This window comes from Pelophylax lessonae (assembly GCF_965119305.1).
Source record: "Pelophylax lessonae genome assembly, chromosome: 8".
In the NCBI taxonomy this organism is placed as follows: Eukaryota; Metazoa; Chordata; class Amphibia; order Anura; family Ranidae; genus Pelophylax; species Pelophylax lessonae.
The window spans coordinates 51,234,268-51,255,047 of NC_138775.1; the positions used below are offsets into that span (position 1 = coordinate 51,234,268).

The window sequence follows — 20,780 nt, forward strand, 5'->3', positions numbered from 1 at the left end:
TATATATATATATATATATATATATATAATTATTTTTTTACTCGGTACTGAGAAAGATAAAACACAAAACATAAAAACAAACGAACATAAAAAAAAAAGAAAAACATAGGGAAGGCACTGGACCTTTTCCCAGTTAGCCAAATAAAAGTGATTTGTGGAGTCACACAAATGAATGAATAGCAGGATTTGATTTCAAGTTTTCAACGCAAATAATGGAATCCACCCTTAGTTTCAGAGCTGTGTTACCTCCCAAATTACATTTCTTTGTTTGGATTCAAAGTTAGAATTTTCTAACTGATCTGAAAAAGTGCCATTTTACATGAAAAACTACCAAAATTTTTATTTTTTTTTTTCAAAACCCGATATGGACAGCTCTGAAAGGAAGAGTGAACTGTTTAGTCTTCTGCAATATAACACATGTTGAAATGCTTAGGAACTGGATTCTAGGTGGAGTAAGCTCATCTACTGTTCTACATTAGTCTAAACACAAAAATAAAATTCTAAATATTTTAAACAGCAAAAGGACTGGGAAATTTAAGTACCACTAGTTTAACAGACAGGAACAACAACACTGCCTTACCTTTTTGAAAAAAGAAGAGAGAATTAAAGCTTTTTTAAATGCAATACTGGATTATGTATTTCAAACCAGAGGTATATAACATTTGTAAAAACGCTGACACTCGATGAAAAATTTAAAAGGACTGTAATCCCTAACAATAAACTTCTCCTATTGGGTCCCTTTTGGTCTGCTAAATATATAATTAAGAGTGCTTTGTTTAAAATATGCAAAAAATACCTGTTGATATTGTCAGAAATCTTGACAGCTGATAAATTCCTCTGCTCTCTGCCCGTGCTGCATTCTTAGAATTTTAAATTGTTCCAGTTATGTCTGAAGACTAAACTGCCCTTTCTAACCATGTTATAAGGGAAGGGAGTACACAAGATTACATAGTTGGAAAGGTGGAATTTGGACACCAGTCCATCCAGTTCACCCTGTAGAGGTTGAAATGGTTGGACTGAGGTGTCTTTAGTCCTGTCCTGTTGTCCTGATAGAGTAGGCAGTCTACAGTAGAGGTCTCCAAACTTTCTAAAGAAAGAGACAGCTTACTGTCCTTCAGATGTTAGGGGGGCCGGATTGTGCCCAGTGGGAGTAAACAATGCCTGCTCTTTGGTATTAGGGGGAGATATAGTTGGTGTCAGTGAGAGGAATAATGCCCCATTTTTTTGTGAGTAGAAGGAATTATGCCCCATCTTTGGTGTCAGTGGGAGGAATTATGCCCCAATATTGGTGACAGTGGCAGGAATAATGCCCCATTATTGGTGTCAGTGGCAGGAATTAAGCCCCATTGTTTGTGTCAGTGGCAGAAATAATGCCTCAAGGGTCAGATAAAGGCAAGGAAAGGGCCGCATCCATTTGAAGACCACTGGTCTATGACAACCACTTTATCTGAGGACTGGTAAGCTTCAATATATTATTTTTCTAGGGGGAGGGGCTAGGTATCCGTTGAGGGTAAGCAAAGACACTGTGGATTTTATATATGCTATAAAACTGGAGATGCCTTTTATTGTTTAAATAAAGTATAAAGAGTGGATGTTTTTTTGTAACGCTTTTGTAAGATTTATTAAAACCAGGATTTATACTAGCAAGGACTCTACACCACTCATACAAGCAATGTTCTTAGACTTGTTACAATACCTACCGCTATTTACTTTTGTACTCTACAGCCATTCTTTTCATCAGAGCTCTCATCCTCCCCAGTTTCTTGTAAAGTCACTCAAACCTTTCATATCTTTTGGCTCTTAACTTAAAAAAAAGGTATTCATTAAACAATGACTTGGGTTCATTTACTAAAGTACCATAAGTACGATGTTCACTTTGCAAAGTGTATGTTCATTTTACAGGGAATGCTTGCTTAGCTTAATGAATGAAGTGAATCTATGTTCATGTCAGGTATACATTCATGAGCAAACAAAAATCCTGATATTTATTTTTCCCATTTAAATGACGTTGAGAACACTGCCTCATCTGACTTAACAGGATAAATAAATATACATTTTGCAAAGTGAACATTTTCTTTGCTAGGTGGACAGCATCTACTCCTTTAATAAATCAACGTCAATAATAGCTTCTGATACTGTACACTTAAAAGCCCCATCAGGATCACTTTGAAAACACATGAGATCTGAATAGGGAAAAATATCATGCTGGATATCTATACTTATATAGACTGGGTAATGTGTTAGGAACGAAAGGATGCCACATCGTTTGATGGAAATTAAAATTATCAAGCTGCAGAGGGCGGAATTCAAAGACACTCTGATCAAAGTGAAAAAATGATGCAGCAGGCTAGTCCATTTTGCTGAAATTTCATTGCAGCAACTCAAAAAAAATACTCAGTAGTTTGTATGGCCCCCACGTGCTTGTATGCATGCCTGACAATGTTGGGGCATGCTCCTAATGATATGACAGATCGTGTCCTGGAGTATTTCCTCTCAGATCTGGACCAGGGCCTCACTGAGCTCCTGAACAGACTGAGGTGCAACCTGGCGTCGTCAAATGGACCAAAACATAATGTCCCAGAGATGTTCTATTTGAACTAGGCGAGCATGGGGGCCATTCATTGGTATAAATTCCTTCATCCTCCAGGAACTGGCTGCATACTCTCGCCACACGATGACAGGCATTGTCATGCACCAGGAGGAACCCAGGACCCACTGCACCAGCGTAGTGTCTGACAATGGGTCCAAGGAATTAACCCCAATACATAATAGAAGTCAGGGTGCCATTGTCTAGCCTGTAGAGGTCTGTGCGTCCCTCCATGGATATGCCTCCCCAGACCATCACTGACCTACCACCAAACCAGTCATGCTGAACGATGTTACAGGCAGCATAATGTTCTTGATGGCTTCCCCAGACCCTTTCACGTCTGTCACATGTACTTAGGGTGAACCTGCCCTCATCTGTGAAAAGCACAGGGCGCCAGTGGTGGACCTGCCAATTCTGGTGTTCAATGGCAAATGCCAATTGAGCTTTACAGTGCCAGGCAGTGAGCACAGGGCCCACTAAAGGACGTCGGGCCCTCAGGCCACCCTCATGAAGTCGGTTTCTGATTGTTTGGTCAGAGACATTCACACCAGCGGCCTGCTGAGGGTCATTTTGTAGGGCTCTGGCAGTGCTAATCCTGTTCCTGTACAAAGGAGCAGATCCAAATCCTTTTTGTGGGTTAAGAACCTTCAATGGCCCTGTCCAGCTCTCCTAGACTATCGCCTCATGCTACCAATAGTGACACTGACCCTAGCCAAATTCAAAACTAGTGAAAAACAGTCAGAAAAGATGAGTAGGTAAAAAAATGTCAGTGGCCATTACCTGTAAAATCATTCCTGTTTTTCCTGTTTTGGTCTCATTGTTGCCCATCTAGTGCACCTGTATTTCATTTAATAACACCAAAGCAGCTGAAATTGATTAACAACCCCCTCTGCTACTTAACTGACCAGATCAATATCCCAGGAATTTAATTGACTTGATGCTACATTCTGTTTAGAAAGTGTTCCTTTAATTTTTTTGGGCAGTGTATATATACACAGTACACACATATCTTCTGCCTTTCACTTCTGTTTATAAACTGAATAGGTTGTTTTACAAAGTAGGGGTTCACATATACGTTAAACAACAATCAAACAAGAAGACTAAGGGCATCTATTTGTGAAAAGTTAATTTTGCAGGTGAAAGTATCAGTACCCCTCCACAGAAGAACTTTTAAGAAAAAAGCCTGGAGATGGGCTTTACACCTAAACTACAACTAAGCCCAACCCAGGTGAAACACATCAGAAGGGGGTTCAAGATGTGGGTACTGTAGCTGAGGCCTGCAGGTTTACTAAGGGACATGGTAGATGTATTTGGAGTGTATTCTTGGGCTTATCACTATAGTAGATATATTGCCTTAAAAAAGTATTCATACCCCTTGAAATTTTCCACATTTTGTCATATTACAACCAAAAATGTAAATGTATTTTATTGGGATTTATGTGATAGACCAACACAAAGTGACACACAATTGTGAAGTGGAAGGAAAATTATAAATGATTTTCAAATTTTTTTTACAAATAATTATATGAAAAGTGTGGCGTGTATTTGTATTCAGCCCCCTTAAATCAATACTTTGTAGAACTACCTTTCGCTGCAATTACAGCTGCAAGGACTTTTTGGGGATGTGTCTTCCAGCTTTACACATCTAGAGAGTGACATTTTTGCCCATTCTTCTTTGAAAAATATCTCAAGCTCTATCAGATTGGATGGAGAGGGTCTGAACAGAAATTTTCAAGTCTTGCCATAGTTTCTCAATTGGATTTAGGTCTGGACTTTGACTGGGCCATTCCAACACATGAATATGCTTTGATCTAAACCATTCCATTGCAGCTCTGGCTGTATGTTTAGGGTCGGTGTCCTGCTGGAAGGTGAACCTTCACCCATGTCTCAAGTCTTTTGCAGAGTCTAACAGGTTTTATTCTAGGATTGCCCTGTATTTGGCTCCGTCCATCTTCACATCAACTCTGACCAGCTTCCCTGTCCCTGCTGAAGAAAAGCATCCCCACAACATGATTCTGCCACCACCATGTTTCACGGTGGGGATGGTGTGTTCAGGGTGATGTGCAGTGTTAGTTTTCCACCACACATAGTGTTTTGCTTTTAGTCCAAAAAGTTCAATTTTGGTCTCATCTGACCAGAGCACCTTCTTCCACATTTTGGCTGTGTCCCCCACATGGCTTCTCGCAAATAGCAAACGGGACTTCTTTTGGCTTTTTTCAACACTGGCTTTCTTCTTGCCACTCTTCCATGAAGGCCAGATTTGTGGAGTGCATGACTAATAGTTGTCCTGTGGACAGATTCTCCCACCTGAGCTGTGGATCTCTGCAGCTCCAACAGAGTTCCTATGGACCTCTTGGCTGCTTCTCTGATGAATGCTCTCCTTGCTCGGCCTGTCTGTTTAGGTGGACGGCCATGTCTTGGTAGGTTTGCAGTTGTGCCATACTCTTTCCATTTTCGGATAACGGATTGAACAGTGCTCTGTGGGATGTTCAAAGCTTGGGATATTTTTTTATAACCTAACCCTGCTTTAAACTTTTCCACAACTTTATCCCTAAACTATCTGGTGTTTTTCTTGGCCTTCATGATGCTGTTTGTTCACTAAAGTTCTCTAACCAACTTCTGAGAGCTTCACAGAACAGCTGTATTTATACTGAGATTAAAAGACACACAGGTGGACTCTATTTACTAATCAGGTGACTTCTGAAGGCAATTGGTTCCACTAGATTGTAGTTAGGGGTATCAGAGTAAAGGGAGCTGAAAAAAAATGCATGTCACACCTTTCACATATTTAGTTGTAAAAAAAATTGAAAACCATTTATCATTTAATTTCCACTTGACAATTATGTGCCACTTTGTGTTGTTCTATCACATAAACCCCCAATAAAATACATTTACCTTTTTGGTTGCAACATGACAAAATTTGGAAAAAGGGGTATGAATACTTTTTCAAGGCACTGTAAATGGAGCGGGACGTGCTCCTGGAGGGGCTGGCACCCGAAGTGAGAAGAGAGCTGACAAGAGGAGATGTAGAAGGCTTTTAAGCACCACTGGCTTTTATATACTGTCATCTGGAATAAAGTTGCTATTATAGAAAAAAATACTTTTCAATATTGAATCGGATTTAGTAAGGAGTGAGAATGGCAGTGGGAAACTTGCTTGCTCCGGTACTGCTCTGCTTAGCTACTGAAGGTGACTTCAGCACTTACAGGTATGGGTGCGTATGTGACTCATTCTCCCTCCCACATGTGACAGCACCAGTGCCTCCTGATTGGCCTTGTGCTGTCACATGGGTGCAGGAAAGGGGCCTATAGCCCTGTGTATGTTCTGATAAGTTGGATTGCTTACATATGGCTTTCTTTCTTTGCTTCCAGTGGCCAAACAGATCAGTGATATGTACTGCTGAAAATTGGAGAGTTAAGTGACCCTTTTACTTTGCCTAACATGGGAAAAAGAAGGAGACGTTTTTTGGTGGAAGTGTCCTTTAATGGACAATTCTAAAAAAAAAAAAAAAAAAAAAAAAAAAGTGCACATAACTAGCTATTAGGTAACTTTACTGGTAACATTTTTCCTGAATGGAGATTTGCCTTAGGTTAAAATCCCTTTGGCTGAGTCTAAATAAATATTACGTGATCTACACTTTTTAACACCCATAAAACAAAGAAGGCTGGGTGTTTGTATTAAAAAGAAGCACTGTCACCTAGCGTGCCTAATTGGAAGTAAGGTCATAGGAGCAGCCAGTGTTCAGAAAGAAGGGCGTGAGAAGGAGAGGTCTATAGGCTGGTGTGTGGGCCTGCACACCACAGAGCTATGTTAACTCTCTGCCAGACAAATGTCACTAAATTAGTACTATTATTAGTACTAAACCTGTACCAAACCAGTAACGCTGACCACCAAGAACAAGTCAAAGGCTTCTAAATAAATGGAAATAAACTATGAAAAAATACAATATAGAGACAAGAGAAAGAATTCAAATGAACATTATTAATTATTAAAGTATATATATATATATATATATATATATATGTATATATATATATATATATATAATTCTATTTTTCAAGCTCTAAAGTAAGTCACCTTTGTAACGTTTGTAAATTTTTTTAAAACATTGCAAGGGTAGCCACTGTACTGATAATTTATTCTGGCCATTGAAATTAACTAATATTCAAGTGGTAAGCGCGCCTAGCGCCTGTTACAAACGTTTAGGCACGTCAAGCGTTTTTTTTCTACCAAAACTCTGCTGTTCCTGCATGTACTACCTGTGGGGTTTTTTTTTTTTCTGCCTCTAAATGCCCCTGCCTCTAAATGCCTATGTGAGCATGGAAACATAGGCTAACATGCAGGGGAGTTTAGGGGTAAGAAACAAAAACATTAAATGACTGTAGGAGAAGCAGAAAAAAACATCTAGTGTGCATGAGGCCTACAAGTGAAACGACGACCCTGATGATCTTCTCAGAGCTTTCCTCTGCACACTCTGGTGTCTGTTTATGAAACTAGGATGAACAGTGATCCTGATGATCGTAGCTCATCTTGGATCATTATCGATTTATGAAACAGAGATAATCGGGGGAGAACATGTTCTCCACTGATCATCTCCACACACGGAGAATCTGTCATTGACAGACACAGAAACGGCCAGTTTATGAAGCTGTGATCTCTGCACTTCACTGGCGATCTGTGGCAGAATTCACACTCCCGGATTCATCAGCCTGGAGGTGGTGAATCGGCGAGAGAAAACAGAATTGGGGGAGAACTGAGGGGGAAGGAGGGAGATTATTGACTTCCTTCTTCCTCGATCAGACCCCCAAGACAGTAAACGTCCCCCTGCCATATTTATGTATATATATATATATATATATATATATATATATATATACACATGTATATATATATATATATACATACATGTATGTATATATATATATATATATATATATACATAATGTGTGTATATATATATATATATATATATATATATATATATATATATATATATATATATACAATGTATGTGTGTGTGTGTTTACAGTATATATATATATATATATATATATATATATATATATATATTTATGTAGGGGGACTAATTATTTTATTAACATTAGGTGGGGGTTGAATGCACGTGTACTCAGCAGTGATAATCTGTCACTGCTTATTAAACGGGCACCAGTGATTTTCTCGTACGGTAATCTCGCTTTGTCTCATGAGATTACAGGCGGCCCATTCACTTGTACACAGATCTCGGACATTCTCAAAAGAAACACTTCTCCTCTGTTCACCCTGTGAGAAGTGAAGTTCTCCGCTTCATAAATAGGGTGCCAGAGGAGATAATTTTCCTCGGAGAACTGCCGAGAAGTGAACGGTGAAAAAAATTCACAGTTTCATAAACATACACCTTTGTGTTATCTCAAATATTCCTTTAAGTTCTCACAGTTTTTTTTATCTAAAGATTAATGGACATTTAGTGGCTAAGCTTTGGAGATAGAGACAGTGGGAACGATTGAGTAGTTTAGCAAAAAAAAAATGGGCAGGGTTGACTTGACACCACTCAGGTTAAAAAAAGCAGTGTCTTCTCAGCCCACAACAGGATTTAGAAGCTGAGTGCATTTCTGTTAGATCAACAGGTCTTTTTCTCTACTTTCAGGGTCTTTAAAGGGATAAATATGCAACTATTGTAGAAATGTGATGCATTTTTTGTGTTGACATATTTTGAGACTGTAACATAACATTGTTCACGCCGCCCTTTTGGAAACCTTTGGCAGTCTCACAATATTTCTTCCCCTTCCCCCAAATGGATGCCTTCTTAACAAGTAACATTCAGCCATTTCTGCTTATTTAGAGGTAAACAGAGGTGTGCTTTTACCTGCGAAAAGCAAGAGTTTAAAGCAGTGTGTGTGTGGTAACCTCCACTGTCAGGGGTGCCAGTGTGAAAACATCTACTTAACATGTCTTCATATTTGAGAACGACTGACTTTAGAACTTGATAACAATGTGCTGTGATAAGGGAGAGACAAACCACCTGGGCTTCACACTTTCTTCCCTCGCTCCAGCGGCACTGTGGCAGTAATCTACTGTGAGAATAACACGGCCTGGCAGTCGGCAGCATGGAACTATCAATGCAGCACGTCATTAGAACAATTTAAAAAAAAAAAAATTAGTTTTAATGAAGAGGTTAAGGGACCACCTCTGATTATCTTGAAAATCCAGTATTGCACTTTCAGATGAACAACATAATACACCTTCACATATCATTTTACATTTGCAAGTGTTAAAATTAAATAAAATCAAATTTTCATATGTTTTTGCCTAGGACAATAACCCAAATTAGAGTCATAAATTCATAATGTTACTTATGCTCACGGTGGGCAGTGTAATAAGTAGCCCTTTACTGTTTATTGCCAACGAGGGCCTGTGAACACAAGGCTAGTGAATGTACGTGTAGGCGTCAGAAAAGTGGTTCCAGACACACTTCCTGATTTCTGATGTACAAAGGCAAACAGCTCAATATATAAAGGCATTAAAATTAATATGGACTGCAGAGTCTGGACATTTGCTGTCCTTGTAGAACAGCTAACTTAGTTCAATCCTCCCATCAAGGAAGGCACTGGACTCTGCTACTGAAAGAGGTTTTGCATTCAGTGCCTTTGTGTACATAGTCCAGCTCCTTTGATTTTGAATAACAGGAGCTTGAAACCTATATGGAGGTCAGTTATGCATTGCCCAGCAATGTGTGCTCATGTTTAGAAACCCTAAACTTATGTTACAATTTTAATTTGATAAATATGTTGCCTATTTATGCCTATCACCTAAAACATGCGTTGCTAAGGTACCTTTATATGCATAAATAAAAAAAATAAATAAAAAAATTCACCTGCAAATGAATAAAACATTACCTTCCTAGCCATGGATGCATTGCCTGCACCTACATAGCCATAAATTACCATTAGCTATCCTGCCTGCAGCTGTAATCCTCACTAAAACTCCACCAAACAACCCTGCACTCCTGCATAATGCACACGTGCACACTTCCACAGGAGCAGCCAATCACTATGCCCATGTGCTGCCACATGAGTGATAGAAGAGGTTTGCAAATACAGATTTTTTTTATATGTTTATAAACTGTTATCCTATATCTGTTTTTACATATATATATATATATATATATATATATATATACTGTGTATATATATATATACACTGTATATATATATATATATATATATATATATATATATATATATATATATAGATGAAAACATAGAACGTAGCCCATGCCCTGACAAAGAGTCCTCATCCCTGAATAGTAATCAGGATTGAAAGAATATATTCCAAATCAATGGTCCCAAAATCCACTGACTATAGGAAAAGGGGTTGGGACTATAACGGACTGTTTGTCAATAGTATATAGGTAAGCAGAAAAAAGGCAGAGTATAAAATGAACAAATTTTATACTCTGCCTTTTTTCTGCTTACCTATATACTATTGACAAACAGTCCGTTATAGTCCCAACCCCTTTTCCTATAGTCAGTGGATTTTGGGACCATTGATTTGGAATATATTCTTTCAATCCTGATATATATATATATATATATATATATATATATATATATATATATACTGATAATATCTTTGTTTTAATAAACATTTATTAAATCACAAAGGAATCTCGGAGCTGTACGGGTTAGCTAAAGAGACAGCATTATGCCTGCTTTGAGGCATAATTCCTCTGACTAAAACTGTGGACTGAGCTGTCTGATATGGAAAGAGTCACTGGGAGGAGTTATCACTGATGAGTCATTTGCAATAAGCTATGTAAACAGCTGTTTTTTTTTTGTTTTTTTTCACCAAAGAAGCAAACTGAGAGCCTTAGGGCCATTAAAAAAGGCATACAACTCCACCTGATGGCTCAAAACCAGAAAGCAAATGAAAAATATGGTGTATTGCTTTCTATTTAGTTATTAGGTATATAAAATATGCTTTTTTCTGACAGTTTTAACTGACCTACCACCATAAAAAAAGCAATGCATTACTGACCTCCAGGGTATAGATCATTTCTGCTTGAATTTTTGGATCTCATCAGAAGATTTTGATCAGTGTCAACATGTCTTCCGTGAGGTATAATAGGAGCATGCTATATATACCTAAGTTACATATATATATAGAGCTCACAGGAATACCCCAGTTCCTAGGCCTGTAGAATTACTTACAGAACTGAGATATAGGTGCATCGAGTTGTGGTACATTTCCTCCTTTTGCGTTAAGTTTTTGAACCTGAGTCGGTGGCACAGGTTTGTGTGACTGGCCAGTGGCTCGATACATTGCTTGGACCCACAAAATTCTGTCTTGCTCATCATCACTTGCGAAGATCACTGTATCACCTTCCTTAACTGCATTGAAGAATGATCGGCCTCCTTCCAAGCCTGTCAAAATATTAGATTTAGGTTACTAAAGGGTTTTATACTTTACAAGGCAGATTGGTTTTGTAAATCATGTTTTACTAAAGTGTGAGCCCACTCAAAAACAATTCAATTTTCGAAAGATGCTGGGCAGCTTTTATCCTTTTATGATCCAGCATCTGTTTTTGTATTATAAGGTTTGCACATCTGCTGTGGCCATTGGAAGGGGTTCCCACTCTCCCTGTTGCATTTGGTTTACACTACTGGTCAAAGTTTTAGAACACCCCCATTTTTCCAGTTTATAGAAATGTAAACAGTTCAAGACCAGTAAATAACCTGAAATGGTACAAAGGTAAACAGACTGTGTTAATACACCCTCTTAACCACTTAAGCCCCGGAGGATTTGGCTGCTAAAAGACCAGGGGGTATTTTGTGATTCGGCTCTGCGTGACTTTAACGGACAATTGCGTGGTCGTGCGACGCTGTACCTAAACTAATTTGACGTCCTTTTTTTCCCCACAAACAGAGCTTTCTTTTGGTGGTAATTGATCACCTGTGCGATTTTTTGATCACGCGCTATAAACAAAAAAAGAGCGTCAATTTTGCAAAAATAACAATATTTTTCACATTTTTTTATAGGAAATTCCCCCCAAAAAAAAGTAAAAATCTAAATTTTTTAACATTTTCGGCCAATTTGTTTTATGCTACATATGTTTGGTAAAAAAAAATCGCAAAAAGCGTATTTGGATTGGTTTGCGCAAAAGTTATCGCGTTTACTAACAAAGGGAAAGATTTTTGTCATTTTTGTTGTTTTTTTTTTTAACGCGTAATGGCAGCGATCTGCAATTTTTTTTGCGGTACTGCGACATTGGGGTGGACAGATCGGACCCTTGACTGACATTTTTGACACTTTTGGGGTTACCAGTGACATTTCTACAGTAATCAGTGCTATATATATGCACTGTTACTGTAAAATTACACTGGCAGTGAAGGGGTTAACTTTATTTGAGAGGGAGGGGCTGTGTGTGTCCCTAGGGGCATATTTCTAACTGTGATTTGCTTTGGCTTGAGCTGTAGGAACACTGATCAACGGTCCTACATAGTAGAACCGTATGATCAGTGTTTCTACACAGGGGAGAATGACAGGCAGCTTGTTTACACAAGCTGCCTGCCTTTCTCCCCCTCCCCCGACGATCGCAGAGTGAGCGGCGGACATCGAGTCCGCTGGCCACACACGCAGGGGGGTCCGTGACCGCGTGGGAGCGGGAGCGCGCTGCCGGCGGCGCGCGCTCGCTCCCCAGAGCCTCACAGGCTAGTGACGTATATCTACTTGCGGGCGGTCGGCAAGCGGTTAAGCAATATTTAGACAGTATTGTACTGCAGGAAGTTTCTGAGAATCCACAGCTTGTTTGACAGGTGGCTCACAGGACAAGAGCTTTAAGCACAGCTTAACACTGATTGAAGTAAGCAAGTCTCAGTTTTAACTGTGAAGAGAAGACTTTGAGCTGCAGGTTTGTAGTTCGAGTGGCTGTAAGAAAGCCATTGCTAAGATGGCAAAATAAGAAAAAGAGGCTTGCCTGGGCCATGAAGCACCGCCAGTGGACTACTGAAGAATGGAAGAAGGTCTTATGGACCAGATGGATGGATAACTACTACCACAACATTTTGCAGTGCCGTGCAATACCCTCTGGAATGCATGTAGTTGGTCAGGGGTTCATCCTACAGCAAGATAATGACCCAAAACATACCTCCAGGCTGTGACAGTACTACCTAATGGAATGGCCAGCACAGTCTACAGACTTAAACCCAATCAGTTGGTCTGGGATGATCTGGACAGAAGGGTAAAAGTAAAGCAACCTACAAGTGCAACACATTTGTGGGAACTTCTGCAACAGTGTTGTGAAGAACTTTCCACACAATGTTTAATTTCCATTGTAAAAAGAATACTATAAGTGTGTTTGGCTGTTATATCTGCAAAAGGTGGACACTTTAATGAGTCAAAAATTTAGATTACATTTTGTTAAAGAAAAATATTCCATGATTTGTTTTTGTATGTCCAATTATTTATTTGTTCTATGCTTTATTTTCAGAGTACATTGAGACAATAAACTGTGTAAATTTCAATAGGAACTAAAAAAATGGAGGTGTTTGAAACCTTTTGACCAGTAGTGTATGTTACACTATCTAGATTGCAACAGGAAACAGGACAAAGATACTGTATATGTAGTACAATTGCAAAAGCATTCATTCAAGCCAATAGCCTTACTCCCCCCGGAAGGGGAAAAATTATTTTAACCCCATTGTTTAAGAAAAAAAAAGCAATAACATTATGACTTTTCAGGCAGATTGTTCAGTGACTAAAGAAGAACTTCAACTTTTACTTATTTTAGCATTAAATTTAATAGAATTAGCTTAGGATCTCTGACTGATTATTACTACAATCTGTGCCTCCATTGGAGAGATTTCGTCTTATTTCCTGTCCTACATATACAACAGGAAGTGAGCATAAACCTCTCCAAATTCATAACAAATTCAAACTTTAACCATTGTCGTTGAAAAAAAAAGGCAAAATGCTATAAAATAGAAAGGAAATAAAATATGTCATAAACAATAAACATTCCTTATAAAATAATGTGTCACTCATTTACTTACCTGGCTGTGGATCTGTGTAATCTACTGTGTAGCCATCAAGTTGTAGCAGTTCCTGTGGTTCTGCTTTTTTCTCTCTGTAACTGCACATAGCGAATGTGTACTGGCTAACCTGAAAATCACAGAGACATGTAAACATTTTATATACTACTGTATATATATATATATATATAAAATAGATAGTATATATACAGACACGTCCATCAATTTTAATCTGTTCCCCCCCCCCCAGCCCCCTTCATCATTTAGTTTAATTAGGAATATTATTCAAATCCAAGTAAAGCCTTCAAAAATGTATACAAAGTTTTTTACCATTTTGTAGTTGACAATAAGGTAAGTACAAGATTCACATAGCATTAAAGAAAGAGCACATTAAAGCTGTATTTACACATTGCTGTGTGTGTGTTGTCACTAATGCACTTTGACACACATTTGTAACGTGCATTGACATGTGCTGCCATTGTGATCAATAGACCCTTTAACAGGCATTGATGCATCAAAAAGTGTTCAAACCACACATGGCACAAAGTACTGGGAATTAGACAATGGCTAACCTGAGTACATGCATTAAAGTGTGTAAAATGTGTACTCAAAGGGCTTGGGTCCTTGGCCCCGGACTCCTATCTGACTCAAATTTTGGGAGGATTTCCTACTTCCCAGTCTGAAAAGGCAAACAAAGCAGACCCCCCTGCTAGCACAAAATTAGGCTGAAAATATTTACACCAATATTTCATATTAAAGCAGAACTAAAGGTAATTTTTTTTTCTAACTTGGATAGAGTAAGAGAGGGTTATAACTATTTTTTGACATCTCATTGGGGAGATTTCCCTACTCAGTTGGATAGAGTAAGGGAGGGTTATAACTATTTTTGACATCTCGTTGGGGAGATTTCCCTTCAATTTCTGTCCCATAACTAAAACAGTGAGAGAAAATCTCTGTTGTCACTAGGACCACCAGAACTAGATACCGCCACTATTCCTGTTTTGGGGACAACCCAAAAGTTGGGATTTTGTTTTACTTTCTTTTTCTGGTGCTAATAGTAAATAGAAGTATTAGAGAGGGTGAATCTCCCTAACAGGGACACAGACAACAATAAAAGCGTGAGAGATGTTCTAATCTCCAATCTTTCCAATACTAAAAGTTTTGCCTTTAGTTATACAATTACTTTAATCTTACTAAAAAAAGAGTAAAAAACAGCAAAAATTAAATTAAATTCAATTTTTATTTTTTTCACAAGGTAAATTATATTTTAGTTCTTACCAAAAAAATCTAAAGCAAATACAGTACATACAAAACCAGTGAACATTCTATAGAAATGGCAAGTGTAGTAGATGTATATAGCACTAAGCAGAGCACTTGTTCAGTTAGGATGAGTTTTAATCACTTAAGCCCCGGAGGATTTGGCTGCTTAAAGACCAGGGTTTTTTTTGCGATTTTTTACTGCGTGACTTTACCGGACAAATGCGCGGTCGTGCGACGCTGTACCTAAAAGGATTTGAAGTCCTTTTTTTCCCACAAACAGAGCTTTTTTTTGGTGGTATTTGCTCACCTGTGCGATTTTTACTTTTTGCGCTATAAACAAAAAAAGAGCGTACATTTTGCAAAAATAACAATATTTTTCACATTTTTTATATGAAATTCCCCCCAAAAAAATGTAAAAAACTAAATTTTTTAACATTTTTGGCCAATTTGTTTTCTGCTACCTATGTTCGGTAAAAAAAATCGCAAAAAGCGTATTTTGATTGGTTTGCGCAAAAGTTATTGCATTTACTAAGGGAAAGATTTCTGTCATTTTTGGTGGTTTTTTTTTTTCAACGCGTAATGGCGGCAATCTGCGATTTTTTTGCGGTACTGCGACATTGCGGCGGACAGATCGGACCCTTGACTGACATTTTTGACACTTTTGGGGTTACCAGTGACATTACTGCAGTAATCAGTGCTATACATATGCACTGTTACTGCAAAATGACACTGGCAGGGAAGGGGTTAACTTTATTGGGGAGGGAGGGGTTAAGTGTGTCCCTAGGGGCGTGCTTTCTACTGTGATTGGCTGTGGCTACTAGTGTAGGAACAGTGATCAACGGTCCTACATAGTAGAACCGTCTGAACACTGTTTATACACAGGGGAGAATGACAGGCGGCTTGTTTACATCAGCCGCCTGACTTTCTCCCTCTGTACCGACGATCGGCGAGTGACCGGCGGACATCGGGGTCCGCCGGTCACACGCACTAACTTCCCTGTGAACGAGCCGCGGCGGGTGCGCGCCTCTGCGGGCGCGCGCCCGCCCGCTATTGGCTCACAAGGAAGTGACAGGCAAGTGACGTACCGATACGTCACTCTGCCTGGCCGGGGCTGACCACCGCAGTATATAGTCGTGCGGCCGTCGGCAACCGGTTAAAGAATGGCATAGACAAAAGAAAAGAACAATATTTTAAAGCAGAACTAAACCCATTGATTTAATGGTTAAAAAAAAAAAAAAAAAAGGTATATTTCCTTCATGCCCGGAATGCTGTCACATTTGCTTGTGCTGTCAACCAAACCATCGGATAGCTGATGCCATAACTGATCACATGTGCAGAATCATGGCAGCTGCAAGTCATACGGAGGCTAAGATGGCAGCTTCCTTGGCTCAACAGGATAGGAGGGTTTAGTTCCACTTTAACTGCAGGAACCCACGCAAACAGAAATCATCTTTTGGTGATCTAACTTCAATGAGCTGGAATCTGATTGGCTCTTGAGGATTGCTGCACTCGCATATCAAAACACATTTGTGCCCAGTTTTAATATAAAACTGGCTCCCGTATGGCAGTCTAAACAAGTACCAAATCAAATTACTGGGTTGCTTGGGATGCCCCTTCCCTGACTGTGCCACATCACCCTCTAAATCTTTCAGTTCATCCTGCTGACCATTTTCTGAACAGAAAGTGTTGGCAAACCAAACAGTTTGAGTTGTCTTCCAATAGGGAGCATTTCCCTTCAATTTGTAGAACTTTCCTTTTACTTCAAGAGGTCTGCAACAGGCAGTGAAGGGAAATATTCACAATGGGACACCAACATCAAAAATTAAACTGATGGGAGGGGGCGTGGGTTCTAACCCTTTTACAGGCTAAAAAAGACAAAATGTGGCTATGCATACACTATAAGTTCTTTAATGACCCTTTATCCAGAAAATTGCAGGTTTCACAATCTGTTCCACCAGGAAACACAGATCTGTCATAGCAAACTTTCAAAGTCAACTTTTTACTATCCGTATCTTGGAACCCCACCAAAACATTTTTTTTCTCCCTGATGGCAGTCAGAATTGAACCGAAGTGATGAAAAATACTGTGGTATTTCACCATGAAAAAAAAACAGGTGCTGCTTTGCAAGTATAAATAAAACTGGTATATTTTTTTTATTTTGGTCGCATACAGGCTTCTTTCAAAGTGCATGCTCTCTCACCCTAACAGATGCAAGTTTCTTATGTGTTAATACAAATCAGAGTATCTCGCATTGCACAAAAACATATTTTTTATTCATACATGCAAAGTAACACATGGTTTTGCAAAGTAAAGTACCACTGATAACACTTAGGTTGCTTGCATCTCTAAATGTAAAAAAAGAAGTTCCAAGTTTAAACAATAGATCCAAACTGTAGCAGTTTGACATAATCAAATATCCATGTGATAAATCTAAACTTTATTTTAAAGTAGACATGTCATGAAAGGAATACAAGGACTGACTGTATGGATGTTCTTCTAAATTATCGATTCAAATAAAAAAAAAAAAGGTGCAGATCAGTTGATTGTTTTATTTGTTCGGCGCTTGAACCGGGTCAGCAATAGGGATGATCGAACTTTTCAAACGTTCGGTTCGGCCAGAACATCCGAACTTCCCAAAAGTTCGGCCCAGATTTCAGAACCCCATTGAAATCAATGGGACCTGAACTTCGGTAATCAAAAAACACAATTTTGAAGCCCTAAAACCCAATAAATGCCCCTAAAAAGTGCCTAGGGTTCTGGGTCATGCCCCAGGGACTATTAATCACACAAAAAAAAGTTCTTAAAAATTGTCATTTTTGATAGAGAGCCAAAAAAAAAAAAATGGCTTTTGATTTAGTGTCTTGGGGGGGTCTAAAAAGTGTACCTGTGAAGTTTCAGCTCTGTAGCATGTCCACAACCAGAAAAAAAAAGATTGTTTGTATTAGGTCACTTATAGAACAGGGATATGGCTCTGCTATTTTCACACCTTGCCGGTTGTGTAGCAAGCGTTTTTTTTGGGCATTTTTTGGGGGACTTTGGAGGCAGGCAAAACATCTGAACTTCTGTGTAGGGGTATATATACAGACACACATGTCTGTATATATACACATATATAAGCGTGAAAATAGCAGAACACTATGCTTGCGCTAATGAAATAATGAACACCAATATGTCTCCGCTCCTATCACACCTATATATGTGTATGTGTAAAAATACATATAAGTGTGTGTGTATATATAACCCTATACAGAAGTTCAGATGTTTTGCCTGCCTCCAAAGACCCCAAAAAAATGCCCAAAAAAACGCCAGCTACAAAAACGCCCAGGTGTGTTTTTGCAGCTGGCGTTTTTTTTTGGGCATTTTTTTGGGGTCTTTGGAGGCAGGCAAAACATCTGAACTTCTGTATAGGGTTATATATACACACACACTTATATGTTTTTATACACATACACACATATAGGTGTGATAGGAGCGGAGACATATTGGTGTTCAATATTTCATTAGCGCACGTATAGTGTTCTGCTCCTTTCACACCTATATATGTGTATGTGTATATATACAGACATGGGTGTATGTATATATACCCCTACACAGAAGTTCAGATGTCATGCCTGACTCCAAACATCTCCTCAAAAAAGCCCTATAAACGCCTGCAGCAAAAAGCAAGCTGACCAGCGAGAAGTCATATCCCTGCTCTGAAAGTGACCTAAGAGAAACAATCTTTTCTCTATAGCGGTCACCCTGATATGGAAGGGTTTTGTCACCCTGCCATAGCAGTCAGAGTCAGTTAACCCTACACTACACTACGATCCCCTTACACTTAAAACTTTCCCTGCAGAAACTAGATTATTAAAACTAACTATAGTGGAAAATAGCACCCTAACTACACTAGATATCCCTTTCCTCACACTAAAAATTGCTAAATGACACTTTGTAGCAGAAGTAACAGAACTGCTTCCACTCTCTTCCATGTCCCTGTATTACAATGCTTGGAATATGGCGGGGGCTATCTTATATACTGGGGGGCGTATTCACTAATGATTGGCCTATGGACCCCCTAGTCACTCCAATCACATTCCTAGCATTCTCCTGCCCCCTCAATTGGCTTTTACTGATGGTTCTGGTCCAATCACGGGCTTTTAAAGCCCATTTCCTGTACCATTGCATTTTGGTCGGTTCTGGTTGCCGAATTCCGAACGTTTTCAGCAAAAAGTTCGGAAATCGGCCGAACCTCGAACAGCCAATGTTCGGGTCGAACCGATGGTCGACCCGAACCGTTCGATCATCCCTAGTCAGCAACTCTAAAAGACTTTAAAAGTACTAAAGACACAGACAGAAGCACAGTTAGCATTCTGAGAAATGGGCCAGTTAATGCACTTCTTTTCTTAAATTTGACCTGAACTCAAAAATAAAGATTGGTTATTTTATAGTCATCATTTCGAAATTAGATTTATCTAAGCAGCAAACTGCAAAATTTACATTTTGTCTTGAATTCCCCCCCCCCCCCAAAAAAACAAAAAATAGTGTCCTTCCTGTGCCTAGTCACTTCAATTCTAAGGCAAAATAGCTGTATTTCTGCAGTGTAAGATCATGTAAGGCACTGCTGCCTCTGACTGTGAGTCTCAAATGATTGTTTAATGTCAAATTTGGTCATGTCTCTGCTGTGCTGTTAACTGTTCCCCTTGCTGGAGAGGAAGCTGTACCTGAGAACCTGCAGTGCAAGGATCTCCCTGCTTTAGCATTATTCATTCTGTAGATGTGTGCTTCCTCCAACTCTCCTGCTATTCCCTGAATATTCCCCACCAGATATCAGAGAATTCATCATCAGGGGAGCAGCTCTGATGTAAGGGAGCAAAGCTATGTGCCTCTACACAGTGTGGAACACACCATGATAAGTCATTATAGATCATTGGGGAAAAGATTAGCTGCATCAGGCCTACAGGCAAAACTAAAGGCTTCTGGACATAGCTTCCAATTCAGGGAAAAGTAAGAAGTGAAATAACAACCTCCTTACCTACTGATACTCTCCTTTGCTATACTCTATGACACCATGCTCCATGACACCCCTATTAATATGTGACCTTTGCCATACTCCCTCTCTGCTGCATTGCTCCATCATAGCGCTTAGGAAATGCTCAGCAATTCTGGGTATAGGGGAACCTATGACCTCCTTCCCTTCCATCCACAATAAAGTGATTGGAATTAAACGACTAATCAATAGGTCTGATTGCTGTCACGAGAGGGTGCGGAAAAAGGTATTGACTTTGTGTAAGCTCCGACACCATCCAACACAGAGCTTACAAAGGGGAAAACAGGGAAGGTGAGTATCGCTGTGTTAGGAGTTGTTTTCTCAACATAACCCTTCATTTTTCTAGACCGTGAAAAGTAACAGATCCTCTTTTAGGGCTGAATGAGTTAGGGCTACTTTTAGTGACTTAGCTAAGTTTGAAATTTAAAGCTGGGACTTTTGCCTGACCCACCAAGAAAACAAAACCTCTCCATGATCCACACAAACATGTCTGCATGTTTAACCACTTTAACACTGCTCACATTGCTGCTACTGCAGCAATGTGGCTCGTTATCGTCCAGCGACGTAGACCTATGTCGCTGGACTCCGCCCCTTGTGGGCAGCGCGCGCGCGCCGCCGGAGGCTTGCTCCCTCTGTTTTCAGTCACAGCGGGAGTCGGGCCAGGGGAGGAGCGGCGGCGATCGCCTCTGCTCTTCCCCGATCGTCGGGGAATCTAGTTTGGAGATCCACCCGCTTGTGTAAACAGAGCGGGCGGATCTCCTAAGTGACAAGGAGTGACAGATTGCAGTGTTCAGCATAGCTGAACATGCGATCTGTCCTTGTGTCACTCAGTCACCTCCCCCCCCCCCCACATGTTAGAAAGCACCAGGCATACATT

At 39.5% G+C, this 20,780-nt stretch overlaps 1 protein-coding gene across 7 annotated transcripts in view; it reads right to left on the minus strand.

The window, feature by feature from the left end:
- CADPS (calcium dependent secretion activator) overlaps window positions 1-20,780 on the minus strand; it is a 706,678-nt gene that overhangs the window by 272,012 nt on the left and 413,886 nt on the right. For all 7 annotated transcript variants that reach the window (XM_082264950.1, XM_082264948.1, XM_082264947.1 and 4 more), the window contains exons 10-11: window positions 13,636-13,744; window positions 10,795-11,007 (exon numbers count right to left, since the gene is read on the minus strand). In XM_082264950.1, coding sequence (XP_082121076.1) covers window positions 10,795-11,007; window positions 13,636-13,744 — 322 coding nt within the window. The remainder of the gene's footprint in view (window positions 1-10,794; window positions 11,008-13,635; window positions 13,745-20,780) is intronic.